The sequence below is a fragment of the Rhyacophila brunnea genome, unplaced genomic scaffold, assembly GCF_057557595.1.
Source record: "Rhyacophila brunnea isolate RB1 unplaced genomic scaffold, BYU_Rbru_1.0 scaffold_6, whole genome shotgun sequence".
In the NCBI taxonomy this organism is placed as follows: Eukaryota; Metazoa; Arthropoda; class Insecta; order Trichoptera; family Rhyacophilidae; genus Rhyacophila; species Rhyacophila brunnea.
In genome coordinates, this window is record NW_028233276.1 from 41,436,394 (window position 1) to 41,451,810 (window position 15,417).

The 15,417-nt window shown below is 28.3% G+C and overlaps 2 protein-coding genes across 2 annotated transcripts in view; one reads left to right on the forward strand and one right to left on the reverse strand.

Moving 5' to 3' along the window:
* Positions 1-5,184, forward strand: part of LOC147065690 (uncharacterized) — a 31,645-nt gene extending 26,461 nt beyond the window's left edge. The window contains exons 3-4 of the mRNA XM_085957279.1: positions 3,025-3,228; positions 4,864-5,184. Coding sequence (XP_085813405.1) covers positions 3,025-3,228; positions 4,864-5,184 — 525 coding nt within the window. The remainder of the gene's footprint in view (positions 1-3,024; positions 3,229-4,863) is intronic.
* Positions 5,185-11,994: 6,810 nt separating this feature from the next.
* Positions 11,995-15,417, reverse strand: part of LOC147065691 (uncharacterized) — a 44,373-nt gene continuing 40,950 nt past the window's right edge. Inside the window, exon 6 of the mRNA XM_085956886.1 lies at positions 11,995-13,164. Coding sequence (XP_085813012.1) covers positions 12,142-13,164 — 1,023 coding nt within the window. The 3' untranslated portion in view covers positions 11,995-12,141. The remainder of the gene's footprint in view (positions 13,165-15,417) is intronic.

Consider the following 15,417-nt stretch of genomic DNA (forward strand, 5'->3'; position numbering starts at 1 on the left):
TATAAAGTCACGAGTCAAACCCCGGGTCTGAAAAAATTCAGATGTTCTTTTTCCATTGTCTATTTTGAACCATGGCATAAACATCCATTTTTCGTAAAACCAGAAATCAGTCACAATACAACTCCCACTCTGTAGAAGCTCAAATGCTATGTTTAGAAAAATAAGCGTTAAACATGTTTAATGTCCCTACATCTTTAAAAACAATTTTCTTACACGAAACTTATTAAGCAGTTTCAAAAATTATACAATCGGAAACAAATTATTTGGTATAAACGTTTCTATAACTTAGAAGTATTAATAATACCTTCAAATAACGATTTTAATTAAAATAGTCAAATGTATTAGATTTTATATGTATATTATTTAGTTATTCGATACAGAACAATTGATACACTAATAATCAGGACCAGTTTTCTCTGCAATAAACAATATTATACTGATAAAAATACACTCCTATATCTATTTATACCAACAATTTAATGAAAAGAGTTATCACTAAAATGTTTTTAATATGAATACATGTAAAATATATTTTTTGTATTAGTTAAGTGTGTTCCTTCATTAGTAGGCGTAATTAGTCTTAAGCGTTTTTAAATTAGCTTCATAATATAGTATTTTGAATTAACGTAGTGTATTATTGTGAATATTTTACGCGATATAAAATCTTTTGTACTATTCTATCTGTAATATTCCATTTGTATTATTCTATTTTGTACTATTTTACTCAAATGGAATAGTACAAAACTTAAATCCATTAGAATTTAAATTCAAATTTCTACAAGTACCTTTGGTCGATAGTATGAATACGGTATAAAATAATTTGGGAGAAAACAATCTCTTAAATGTTATGATAACCATATAAGTCCGTAATGTATTTTTTTAATAACATTAAACATAAATCTTCGATAACATAATGTTGTAGTATTATAATATAAACTCATGTACCTAATAAAAATACAGTTTCGATTAAAACTATTGTTTCGATTATATTTAAATATGAATTCATTTTTAATCTTTTTGATATTTATTGTATCATAACAATTATGAAATTAAATTAATTTAAGTAACTATAGCATTTCCGCATATAAAAATTAACCGCATATGTACTTGACTGCATTGATTGATTACGTATTGTCTCGAAAACTTATTGAGCAGTAAGCTATAAGAGATAGAATGGTAGAAAATTATGTTTTCCACAGTAGGAAAAAGTCAATTACAAACATAAAAATGACACTTTACCCACTTATTTTTAAACGCTTCATCAGTTTCCAGGAAATAAATTAAATTTCTTTCAATGGATTAGCATAGATAATAATATAAGCAAATGAGAATATTTTATATTATTATCGTTAAAATAAATTCAAATATTTGCTTAAGTATTTACTTATTTAGATTTTTTAATAGTTAACAGAATCTATAGGATTTTTTCTGATTTATATTATTAATCTACAGATATGTATTTACTGAAATAGTTCCACTATTTTAGCTTTCACATAGTTTGCAACGATTTCTAACATTAGCAGTAGGTGTTTAACTGCATCTAGCGAGCTAACGTATCCAATTATGAGTAACTTTGTGAGCAATTTACCTCAAGATTGCAGCTTCCGATAGCTACAGATTTATTAAACGTTTGAACGAGTTATTACAAGTCAACAATATTATTACTTTCAGTACTTTATTATACATATCTTTATTTATTAGACCTGCATATTTAAATATCATATTCATATGCAAATCGATTTACCCTTTTTATTCCTAAACAAATATATCGATCTTCATATAATAGAGGTCATAATATATTGACAATCGTTTTACGGGATATTAATGCTTAACAGACTATGTTATTAATCTGGATCAAACATAAATTGAAAAACTAATATGTACGTATATTAAATTGGAAATCATTATTTGTTTAATATGTAGTTATATTATATAAATTTAATGAAAACATCACTACTAGACAAGTTCATTCATATTTACTATAAAATAAAACAAACATATAAAGAAATAATTTTACCACGAATGTGCAAAGATGTGATTTTTTTATTATGTGCAGGAATTAGATAGATCTTATGTCATTACTGTTATGGTTTATATCGCCAACTGTACTTAAACCAAGTCTGTTATATCCCCTTTTCTCGCTCGGATATGTAGTGTTTTGTGCTAAAATTACTATTGAACCTCGGTGCGATATGGTATGTTTATAGTAAGCATAGCCTTTGATAGTATTTTATGAACATGCTAGTTTAGAAATATTTCATTGGTGATATAATTCATCCAAGTTATTAACACAGCACTATTGTATATTCTTTCTAATAATATCAAGTCCTGAAGTATAGATATTTCGTTGGAATTCTTGTAACAGTATAAGTATTAAATATTATATTTAGCAATCTTGAAAGTATAAATCAACTTGGCATGAGGAAAGTCTGAGTTAAGTTAAGTCAAGTTAAGTTAAGTTAAGTTTAAATAATTTATGATATAAACGACCCAGATATTATTTTTTCTTCTTCAATTCAAATTCTCATTTAAATTCATTTATTTTACATATTATGATAATCTTTACAAATTATAAATTGAAGGCATTCAGAATATGATACTTAAAAACAAAGAAATAGATGCAGTATTAGAAAAACCGTATAAAAAGTAGATACACTAATTTTAAAGGAGATACATGAAAGTACACTAAATGAACTAATCTATATAATTCATGATGAATCTTCAAAATTTCCAAATGGAATAGTACAAAACTTAAATCCATTAGAATTTAAATTCAAATTCCATCAAGCACATTTGGTCGATAGTATTAATAATAATCTATATAAGTATATACGATAATTATAAGGGCGCATATATTACTTTTCTTCCTGGATGAATATTTATTTATATAATTATCTAATCAAAACTGATCTAACTAAAAACTAAAACTCGGAAAATTTGATGAATATAGGAATATAATATTTTTTTACTTGGTAGTCTGGTAGTGCATATGAGCAGAAGGATTAATAATTACCTTGTTTCTAGGTGAACGTAATCCAAGCCGCCTTGAACGCCGCCCAAGCGACGTCGGAAAACGCTAATATGGCTGCTAGTGCTGCTGCTGGAGAACTTGCCGCCCAACAAGCCATGGTCGGAGCAGCCAAACAGAGACTAGCCACCTTATCTGAACAGCTCCATGGATCCAGAATCGACTTCGAAGCTACTCAAGCCGCCGCTCAAAATGCTATGGTTAGATTTTATTTTATAAACTTAACTTATTAACTTAATTAACTAATTAACTTAAGTTTGCGTATTTGATATTTTATCCATTTAACAGTAACAGTAAAAAAAAATAGTGTATTCCATATGAAACATTCCATATTTTGAGATACTTTATTCATAGACACTAGATATTATAACAATCAATTAAAATCTATCAGTAACTTTTTAAATTTTCAGATAATATACAAAAAACATTTTATAGTTCCATTATAGACACGGCAAAAGGAATTCGCGATAATATTGCGGTACTGTGATGGCAGACGATTATAACTGGAGTATTTTCACTTTTTAAGTTTTCTTCCATAATATGTTCCAAATTGTACATTCTTTGATGTGGCAAAATATTAGAGTTGCAACTTTATTGGTCACAAAGTAACGTTAAAAGATATCTGCATATGACCAAATTTGAAAAAAGTTGATATGGCTGAAATATATATCTGCTTAAAATGCAAGATAAATAAATCCTCAATCTTTTTATCAAAAATGATTTAGGATTTATATTGCGATGCTGATTGCACTTATTTTGATATAAAATACTTAAAAATATCTAATAAACTAACTCTTGTCAGACTGATTTCAAAACTTTGTTTTTGCTCTGCTGTAAAATTGTGTAAACAGCAGTTATAACCGTTTGCCATCACACCATTTGATATTATTTGCTAGCATTGAAATATGCATTGTAACAAAAATTACCAATATACAAGCAAATTATTTGTAGTGCCAATGTAGAATGATTTAATGAATGACTAATGATGCTGCATTAAAGACCTGGCAAAAAAATGGGATGCCTCCATCAAAAGCGGGCACATATTTAAGTTTTTTTTTTTTTCAAATATCAAATGGCGAATTTAGATAACCACTTTAACTCTGGATCATTGCACCAATTAATTATTGACTGGGTACGGTGGCTTTGCTGGCAGGCTCTTTGAGCTTAGTCTTATTACCCATTCAATATACCCATGTGGCGGAGATATACAGGATGCAAACAATATCATTTATGAATGACCTAAAATGTGTATGGACAGAAAATAGCTGCTCAAGTTGGTTCAACCACCTTTTGGACGCATTGGACCGTCCAACCTGGTCGCGAAAAATCCCAATTTCGTTGTATTTAGAAAATTTGTGACGTCATACTGCTAACGTGAATATCTATTCAATTAGATTGTTCAGCAGTTTTTAATTAGCTTTTAACTCTTTCCCATGGATATTCTTAACTCTAAGTCATTTAAATTCAGTCAAAGCACATTTGAGTGCACGGCCATCTCAGTGTTGGATTACTGCTCTTGAGACATTCCCAGTCATAAAAAAATGATTCTTCACATTCAAACGTGGGGTCCTGTGATACGCTCGATTGAAACTGGCTGTGATACGGGACAGATGTCATTTGGTGGTACAATTAACTTCAATGTAAAATGATTTCAGTATGAATAATATGTGTCTATAATCAACTTAACAAACATTTATCCAATCCATGTAGATCTGTCGTTCTATTTGAGTAGTTTTAATATGGGTATATTAAATCTATGCTAATAAATCTTTTACTTAATTTAATAATATTTGTTCAGATTACATGAGATTAAAACAATTATTAAAATATTACAGGCCGCCGCCCAACAAGCCCAAGCTAACGCTGCTGAAGCCGCCGCAAAGGCCGCAGCCGCTGCTGCAGCTGTCGATGCCGCCGCGGCCGCCAAGGCTGGAGGAGGCGGAGAGCATGGAGGGCATGGAGGACATGGTGGACACGGAGGATCAGGAGGTTCAGGCGGACACGGAGGAGGTGGCCACGGAGGGCATCACTCTGGGCATGGAGCGCACGGCGCTCACGGGACACATGGTGCACACTACGACGACTACAGTTCATTGGCCGGAGACGACGGCAGAGTAGAGTACGGATACAAACTGCAATCGAGCTTCCTTTATTGATCACGAGGAGTCATGTAATGGGAAACTAATTAGGCCTTTACGCGATTGGCAATCTGTGATAAGCAAGTCTTTAACATTCTGTTCAATCTAACAGTATTCCGAGTGAAAGTTTTTAACTGCAACCGTTCATTAACCATTCAACATTATTTTACATACTCCTGTATGTAATTAACATAATATAGAAACATGCATTATTTATTTCAGCATCTATTTTATCTATACTTAGTTTTATATTAAACTTTTATGCTTCATACAAAGCAAAGTTTAAAAAAACTATGCTTTGTTTAAAGTATTGCATTTGGAATACCCTTTGAATAAATTGAGCATAATTTTAAAGAAAGTAGATTGATCGCGTAAAGGCTCTATCTTTAGAGGGTTACCAAGATCAACACATTGTTTAGTAGCCCGATAAGAGAATTTATCAATTTATTTAATCGAGCACTACCAAAAAACAGATATTTTAAATTAACAACAATTTTGTTCAGATTAGTAAAACAGTGATAAATAAAAATTGAATCAGTAAACTAGGAAAATCCGCATTGTTCCAATTATGATTTTTTTATAAATAAAAAAGCTTCGATTGCTTTCTTTCAAAAAATATCTGTTGAAATAAGCATTTGTTAGTCTCGCATGCTCGATCAGATAATTGAAAAACTCGAGCGGATTTCGAAACAATGTGATAGTGTCAAATTATATTTTAAGGTGTTATTTAATTGTATTATTACCAAATGCTTTTTATATAATATAATATGTATATAAAAATTTCAAAATTTCGTTGAAAACATCTTTGTTTAAATCTGTATATTATATGATTTTTATAATTGTTATTTGTTATTTCAAATATGTATATTATATTTCATATAAAGTTCATAAATATTATGTTATTTTGTATCACTGTATATTGAAATGTACCATAAAGTTAGTATAGTATTTTAAAACAATTTTTAATAATATTGGAAAAGACAAAAAAAACTTTTGTTCGTACCTAGCCTATCTTCGCTTGGTTAGGAATTGTTACAAAATAATAAGTTATGCCATAATACATATTATAAAAAAATGTCAAATTTAATGGAGCGAATTAAAACCGTGTAATTAGACACTGTTGGATTTTTCTGATAAAATCTAACGTGAAATTCTAATAGATTTTCTTGATAAATAATGTTGATTATTTCAGAATAATTTTATGTAACTACTTTTTGCTACTTTTATTTCCGCTTTAAGGCAGTTTTGATTTACAAAATTGTTTATTTTTCTATTTTTGACATTTTGCAGAAATGATTTATAAAAAAAATGTATTTGTAATAAAATGTAATCTTGTTTGAATAAACACGAAAATTTTACACAACTCCCCGGTATGTTTTATTTGTAATATTTTGCAACATTTTGCTAAAAAAATGACGAATCATTTTCATGAATCGATTTGAATTTCCATTATTTACGGTGTGTACATTTTGCAAACCAAAATATAAGTTGAAATATATATGAAACCGAATTTACTCAATCCCGAATATAAACAATTCAATTATCGAACGTTTTTCATATCTGATTTCTTAAATTTAATTTAGAAACACTAACAAGATTTGTCTATGGATAATAATAATAATAATAATAGTTTATTGAGTAATAACCTCAATATAAGATCACTATTTGGCCTTGCTGGCTGGCTTGGCTATTAACTTATTGGTATTATATTTTATTTTTCAGCTCATCTTGGGACCTAGGTCTTTCAATCAAGCCATCAAAAGCCAGAATAAGCTCAATCGATATCGCATAGTTTTAAGTACGATTCGCTTTTTAATAGCTTAATATAATATTCAAATCTTTTAAATCTCTTTATCTGACTTTTTTATCCATATTCATTTTTTTTAATTCAACAACAAGATTACAATATGATTTTGTAATACACATCATAAAGCATGATCATCTTTTTCAGCATTAAAACTTTATTATAATATGCAGAAGATTCTAATTATTTCTTATTATTTGGATATCAAACCACGAAAATAGTCAAGAATGATTTATGAATGTCACAATTTCAATTATTAGCTACTATTACTATTAGCTCCCGTTGGATTGAAGAATGAAAACATTATCTATTTTTATAAAATACTGCATTATTAAATAAAATTATGATAATGGTTTCTTTATCGGTAGGTACTCACGCATTTAAATTACCATGAAAAATATCATAAAGTATTTTCTTCTGCACAATATTATTTCAGCGGCATCTGTGTTATAGCATCAGAAACTATTTGTAAAACACTTTATATGAAAAGCTTATAATTTTGAATCAGAATAATAAATTGAAAAAGCCAACCGTTTTCAATATATTTTCCAATGATTTTCTTATAAAATTTAAAATACATACCAGCATGTATTTTCTATAATCCTGCTGAATTTAAATCTCTACAAGAATCTCATGCTGAGTTTCTGTATTTAAACATGCACTATTTAATTTGAACGATGTCACAGTTATGTTAAGGGATATCCATATATTATTATATCACGCTGTAGAGGAAAAGGGAGTCAGAGAAAATATGACGTTACAAAGAAAACAAAAAAATATAAAAGGATCTGAAAACGTGGATTTAAGGATACATATTAAAAAAAAACATTTTTTCAATATTTAGCGAGGGGTGTCAAAAACGTGACGTAATATAGACAGAGAGGTAAAAGATTATGTGATGAAATGTGATAATGGGGAGGAGGATTAAAAATAGCCAAAAATCGTGTTACATCATATGTGGACGGCTCTTTAGCTATATTTTATACTAATACGCGTATATATTTTATACTATTACAATTGCGTGTAATTTTTTCAGTCCTAATACCCACGGTGGCCGCGCGGCTTAAGCGTTGGACTATAAAGCCGTGGGTCCCAGGTTCGAATCCTGGGTCTGGCAAGTACACATATTGTTTTTCAATTTGTGTGTGTCAGGGTATGGACCTAATAGGTTGAGCAAGTGGCTGACATCCATTTCTTGTAAAAAAAAAAAACAAAATCTGTCAATACAAACCTCCACTCTTTGGAGGCCCATATGATCCTATCAGGATCGGACATGGTTGGAATATTTTTATTTTAGTACATAAACGTGATCAGTGCCTTATCATGTGTGTAAATTCAGTTTGATACTATAAGGGCATAAGACCGATTTATTCATCATCTTCATTGGATATTATTTTGATTAGAGAGTGTCGGGATATAAACCTTATCAACTCTGGTAGATTTTTACGAGAATAAATATCACTAGACAGCAGGAAATATAAAAAAATAATATTATAATAAATAATATTTCACTTAAATAATTCCCAGGGCACGTCGTATAAAACCAGAAACGGTTTTGTGTTTACAAAACAAATGGTTTTCCATTGCATGTATGTGTTAAGCACCAGTGATCAGTTCAACGCCATAGAAAAGTAATATTATATTTTATACTTTCGGCCTATAATTGGAATCATGTGTATAACTTTACTTAAAGTATATTCATTAGCACCCACAGTCAGATTTCTCTGTTATTTAATTACGTTATTAAGTACAATTTACACTCTAATTACTCTATATAATAAAATTGTTCCTAAACATTCTAAAATATAATCTTTAGAAACACGACGTACTATTTCTGTTCTTATTTTCATCTTTAAACTAATTAATAATCATTCATACTGCCCACAGTTACTGTCTAACATTAAGTTTAATATACCCAAAGTCAATAATCGTCCTCACATCTTTTCACCTATACCTATACATTTAAACATAAAACCAAACTAGGTTATAATTTTCCGGTTGTTCGACTTTGCAGAACCATGAATCTTCACAGTGATCGGTGATCGAGTGGATCTGTTGTGTTCTCTTGCCTCTTTTAAATTAAGTTGTTCCAAAATTTACGATTAATTGTATCTAGGTGACTGCTGTGTTATTGTATTTTTACAACGTTTTTATTAGGTCGTATTCTTATTTGTCCGGTGTTTGTTTATCCGGTACAAATCTTGCAATCGATTTTAACTAATTTTCCGACTAGCTAGACATTTGAAACTTTAAAAATATATCAGAATATAATGCCAATGCATTCTTTTAATACTTTTAGCCATCTTTAAGTAGAATTGAATTCATTTTCAGTTAATTCTGTTTTGTATGAAAAATTATTTCGGAAGAAATCCGTAATCTAATCCACTATTATTGGTTGCTATGGGTCTGGGGTCCTAGCAAGTAAATTATTAATATATACGTGCGTTACTATGGAAATCAATATGAATGTCAAAAAGACATTTCAGTATTATATCTATCAAGTACAAATTTTTTGATCGTTTAAGCTACTCAAGTCAAGTTTATATGATTCAACAGAAAATTTAAAAACGTTGTATATAAAAAGTTCTTTTTATCTTGCAATTATTTATCTATTATTTTGCCAATAATCTTTATTATATACTTTTTTATGTTTTTCTCTATTTTTCTTTATTTATTATGTGTTTTTTATATTATATATATACTATTTTATAAATGTAGGTACCTACTTAATATATTTGATCTAATTAAATTAAATTTATTATGCCTTTTACGTCCGCCTGTTATTGGGACCATCACATATAATTATTTTATTTTATATTCTCATTGTATTAAATTTATTCTCTGCGGTTGATCCTGATTTTTGATATAAATAAATAAAAATTCATAATAATTATTATCTTCAGTTTATTTAGGATGAAAATCAAATGATCGAAAAATAAAAATGCAATGATTCCGTTATAGATGTATTTCATATAAAACAATAACATGTATTATGAGCAAATCATTAGGTGTGTTGTAACGTTACATTTAAAATAATTTATTCTACATGATATGAATGACAAGTATAAAAATATATGACTATTGAGACAATAAGCAAGTAATGATAAATTACTAATGGAATTTCTTTTAAATGCTTATTATAACGACCATATTTGTTTCGTATTTGACCCAATATTCAAAGATAAATATGTTTTCGTAAATGTTAACTCAGAATTATTAAGTATTATTAATTCTCAATAAATTGATGTATTTACTACAATACCATAAAATTTATATTTTTAATTGAAAGTGTATTATCATACAATGGCAAAATATTTTTTTTAATTTTTAAAGACAAGATAAATAATACTCAAAATAAGATTTTCAAATTATTCAATTTTCGTCTAACTCAGTTATTTATTTATAATTTGAATGATCCATTATTTTATATTAGGCTTTGATTTATCTGTCAGATTATAAATAAAAACCATTAGATAGTATTGGCGTTGTCAATGAGTGTAGTGCTAATAGCGATATCTTGCGACAATACTACGAAACATGAAATCAAATACAATTTTCCATAATACTAACCTTGATTAGATATAAATAAAATAGATTTAAATTAAAAGAATTCTTTACCACAAGTTTAAAAGATTTTTAAAAATGTAAGTTTGTTCTGTTTGTATTGTTTTTTTTTTATGTATGTACGTACGTATTGATCGACTACTGTGAGTACATAACAATTATCATCATCAACATTAGTAGCCCAATAAACCAGGGTAGGTCTTAGCCTCCTCCAGGAATGTCCTCCATTTTCTCTATAATGGGCCAGTTTCCTCCAGCCATCTGCGCCGACCGATCTAGCATATTTCGACACCATCCAACCACCAAAGTTTAGGCCTTCCAATTAACCTACAACCGTCCAGTCTAGTACCACTGTACTATATACAGTACAAACTTTAGTTTTGGTTTTTTAAGAAAAACAGAAGTTGATTTTACCATACATTTTACATCCAATGGTAAAGTAGAAAACATTATTGCAAATTTGCCGATAAAGGTCATTTTAAACAAACGACGTGACCCGGAGATAATAATATAATATATTATGTATGAGCCATATTTTGGCAGTTATTTTTAACTGAAATGTTAGGTTAGATTTTGATCGGTAAAAAAATAAATCTGGATTCTAGTAGATTGATCGATTATATATGATAATATAATTGTTAAAAATAATTTCAGCATGACAAAATGTTGAATACAGCATTATTTTTAAACTATTAAATATTTTTTAAATTATTTTTCCCGTAATCACACATATCCGTTATATGAGTTTATGTTTTGTATTGATGAGTATAAAATCATGCATTTAAAGGATATGGCCCACCCATCGGAGTCTATCGAGTTAACTATCTAACTAATGTGAAGATACATTCATCTTAGAACATCATATTATACTCGAAATGTAATTTTTCAGTAAATTATATTATATATAATGTTATGTTTCGCAATTCAATCACTACACACCTCTATTAGCAATACAGTCTACTTTAAAAATACATATTAAATTTAAACTATTTACAATACATATTTGTTTGTGTACATAGCAACAATAAATTAATGTAATAATAATTAAATATTCACTTTTTACCATTAAATGAAAATATTATCTAAAATACAGTCAAAATTATTGGTAATATTGAAAGTTATATAAAATATAAATACACATATTAAATTCGTTATTATTTCATATTGTGATGAACTTGAATACAATAAATATTATGTAATTAAAATTAATAAGTTCTTTATATACATTTTTGTCAATCACCAGTTTTACTACTGCTTAATTTCTATATAATTATGTTATTTATGTATTCACTAATAAATATTGTATTATAGTACACCTATAACAATAGGTACTATAATATATAAATATTAATACATTCACTCTTACTGCCATAACATTCATAACAATTTTCTAACCCAGAATAATTTACACCCAACCATTTTCCTTCAAAATATATTTTTAAATGTGCCTAAATGTTAACAATATTACTTTTAGCACAGTTTCCATAGACAATAATAATCATCATAAATAATTTAAACGAGTCATAATATGCATTTATAGTAAAATGTCTTTTATGCATCCGTTCAAAATAGCGCCTAGTTCCTATTTGGTATTACTCACTTACACTTCACGTAAAGTCTTGATTCGCTTGACCAATAATTGCTCGGTCCATCTTGGCAATGGTATCTTCTACTTCCTTGCGAATTTCTGATGAAGAAATACCGGAAGAATATCTCGGCGATTTTTCAACTTCGACTATTGGCTCGACAGCAAGTACTTCGGGTTTAATTAATAACTCTTCATTATTTTCTTCACTTGCCCTTTCAAATCGTTGTCCTTTATTCGATTCAATATTACTTACGTTACTAGTTTTTGATGCTGTTTCATTTGCAACATTGTATTTTGTCACAAGTCTTTTTCGTTTTGTACTTCTCTCAATACTTGTACTCATTTTAGTACTCTTTTGCGTACTTGTAGTAGTACTTGGCAGGGTTGTGAATTCAATAATCGTTGTCTCAGTATTACTATTTATTGACCTTTCTTGTGATTCGGCAGATTTTATTTGATTCTGTCTAAATTTCCTTCTTCGTTCAAGTTTTTCTTCTCTTTCAATAGCTACATTTTCTCTCTCATTCACAGCAATCGATAATCCATTAATATCATCTACATTGACAGGAGTAAATACTTTACTACTTCTAATAATTACTGGCGGTGCTGGAGTTGTCGTTGAAGTAGTTGTCGTTGTAGTTGTAGTCGTTCTAGTCGTTGTCCGCATTCTTGGATAAGTCCTATTAGATTTCATTTCTACTATTTCTACTTTGGGTAATTCCATGTGGGATTGATCGTGTAGTATTTTGACGGCATCTTGTACCCCACTTGTATTTTCTGTGATCGTTGAGCGCGCCAAATTTGAATTTTCGTCTGTAGGAGCATTTTCTTTCTTGTATGATGAAAAGAATGTTAAAGCTTTCATCAACTGGTAGCTTTTTGAAACTGGAATATTCGAATCGTAGAGTCTTTTCGAGCTTTTGCAGTCAACGTAAAACCACCAGTTGCATTTCAGAATAGTTTGATCAAAAAGCGTGGACTCCGGACACAGGAATGATTTCATTATTAATCCTTCGTCTGTCAGGGCGCACACATGGAAAACCTGAAATCAATAATGCAAAATATTTATATTAATAATCGTGCACAACGTAATGGATCTTTTTTTAAATTTAAATTATGTAACTTATACGAAGTCTAAAACTTGACTTTTATAATGTAGGCGTTTGTGTAATTTTCTAAGTGACACTAGTATGTAATATTGCATCAAATATTAATTAACAGATGGCATCATATACTACACCAAAAGATTTTTTATGTTATCAAAAAATTGGGTAACCAAATTAGACAAAAACAAAAATACAGTACCTACTAACTAAATTATTTTTGCACTAAGCATGTTTTGTTTGTATTTAATTTTAGTAGTTTTTCTATAACATTTTAACTCCTCCCTTACAAAAAAATTGAATGTCAGATACGAGGTGTCAACTTATGAGCATCGTTATACCTAATACGTTTTTGATATGTTCATAATAAAATTACCCTAGGTATCTAGCGACAGAATACGAACATTGCAATTAAATAATTTATTTTTTTGATAACATTCATTTTAAATGTACATTTTCGATAGACAAACAGAAGTTTTATTCGATATAAATAAACAAGATTTCGACTTAAACACATTTTTTATAAAATATAAATATTATATCATCTACATGGAAATTATTTAAAAATCTTTATATAGGCGTCGAAAAAACTTATTAAACTACAAAATATTCATTAAAGCTTATTCAACAAACGTAGATTTAATAACGATTTTTTTGTTATAAATCTATTTAGATGCGTATTGAGTACGTACATACTTAAATTATTTGTTATAATTTAAATTATCAAAAAAAAAAATATTTCATTTTTCATAATCTAATGCTATTGATACACTTTGCTTTAAAGATTTTATAATAATTTTAAATTATTATACTTGATGATTTCGGTCTTAAATATATTTTCACAACATTACAGTGGTTCATTTATATATAAACTCAACAACGTAACTCATTTGGTAAATAAATTAAAAGCAAACATTCTCAAACATTTCTAACACGTCTATTTAATTGTAGCAGAATAATATAATTGTCTACAAAACTAATAATATTCTAAATTATCATCATTAAGTATAATATGCGCTGAACATGTCAATGATGTTACTTAGAAATTGTCGGTTTATTTATTAGTAATTATTTAAATTTTAAAATAAACACCGCGTGGGTCACCACTAATAATTTGTTTGTTTACACTAGTATCTCATCACACTTTCCAAACAAACGCAATAGACTTCACTGGCCTAATGACCCGAATAACCTTACCACAGAGTACTCTTTTGGTTTTAGTGACCAACAGTTATTTTAATATGCGCGTGAGAACATTTAAATAATATTTACATCACAACTGCATTATGAAAATTATAATTAACTGAAATAAAATAAACATACTTTAAATAAACAGTAAAAATAATAATATAATAACTGTTTCTAATTTTTTTGTACGCCTACGAAATATCTGCATTTTTTTGATGTTTTGTAATCGATTTTCCGGTGTAATTAATTATTTTAACAGCTTTATTTGTAAATAAATAATTTCAACTTTGCCACATAAAAGTCAAATGATCTTTGACTTGAGCATCATAAAAATTCTATTTGTAAGCAATTTTTAAATTTCCAAAATAAATATAATTAATTTTGAAATTTTACCTGATGAGGTACCTACATATTGATTTAGAACGGATTCCTTATTTTCAATTTGCATTAAATTATGTAATATTATTTATGGCGTAGATAATATATTTCTACAAATTGAAATCTTTGGTAAAAGTAAAAGTAAAATACTTCATTTGAATTTAATTTAGAATTCATCGATAGTCGTGATCTTGTAACGAAGACAAATATAAAATAAAATACTAAATCACTAAGACTTATTGACTTCATATACAAACCATCCATGCAAGGTGATCATTAATTCTTTTTTAATACAATAAATTAAAGTGTCTTATGATTTTTATGTTCTATATGAATAAAATTAATTTTATTTATTAAGTATGGCCTCAAAATACGGAACCATAAATAAAAAATACCTTCTACGTGTCTATCTAAGTGTGCGATCTTAAGACAAGAATAAAATTGTAATAAAACGTTTGCAAACTTCTATTTGTATTCTCCACACCATAAATCAAACAGTCGTATTATTAGATTAAAAATACAAACTGAATTTTTAATTTTTGATAAAAACGACTAAACGTAAACCGAAAATAAATAAGATTTTTTATTGTGTTCATTGCACGCTCTAATTTCAATGATGTAGTCAA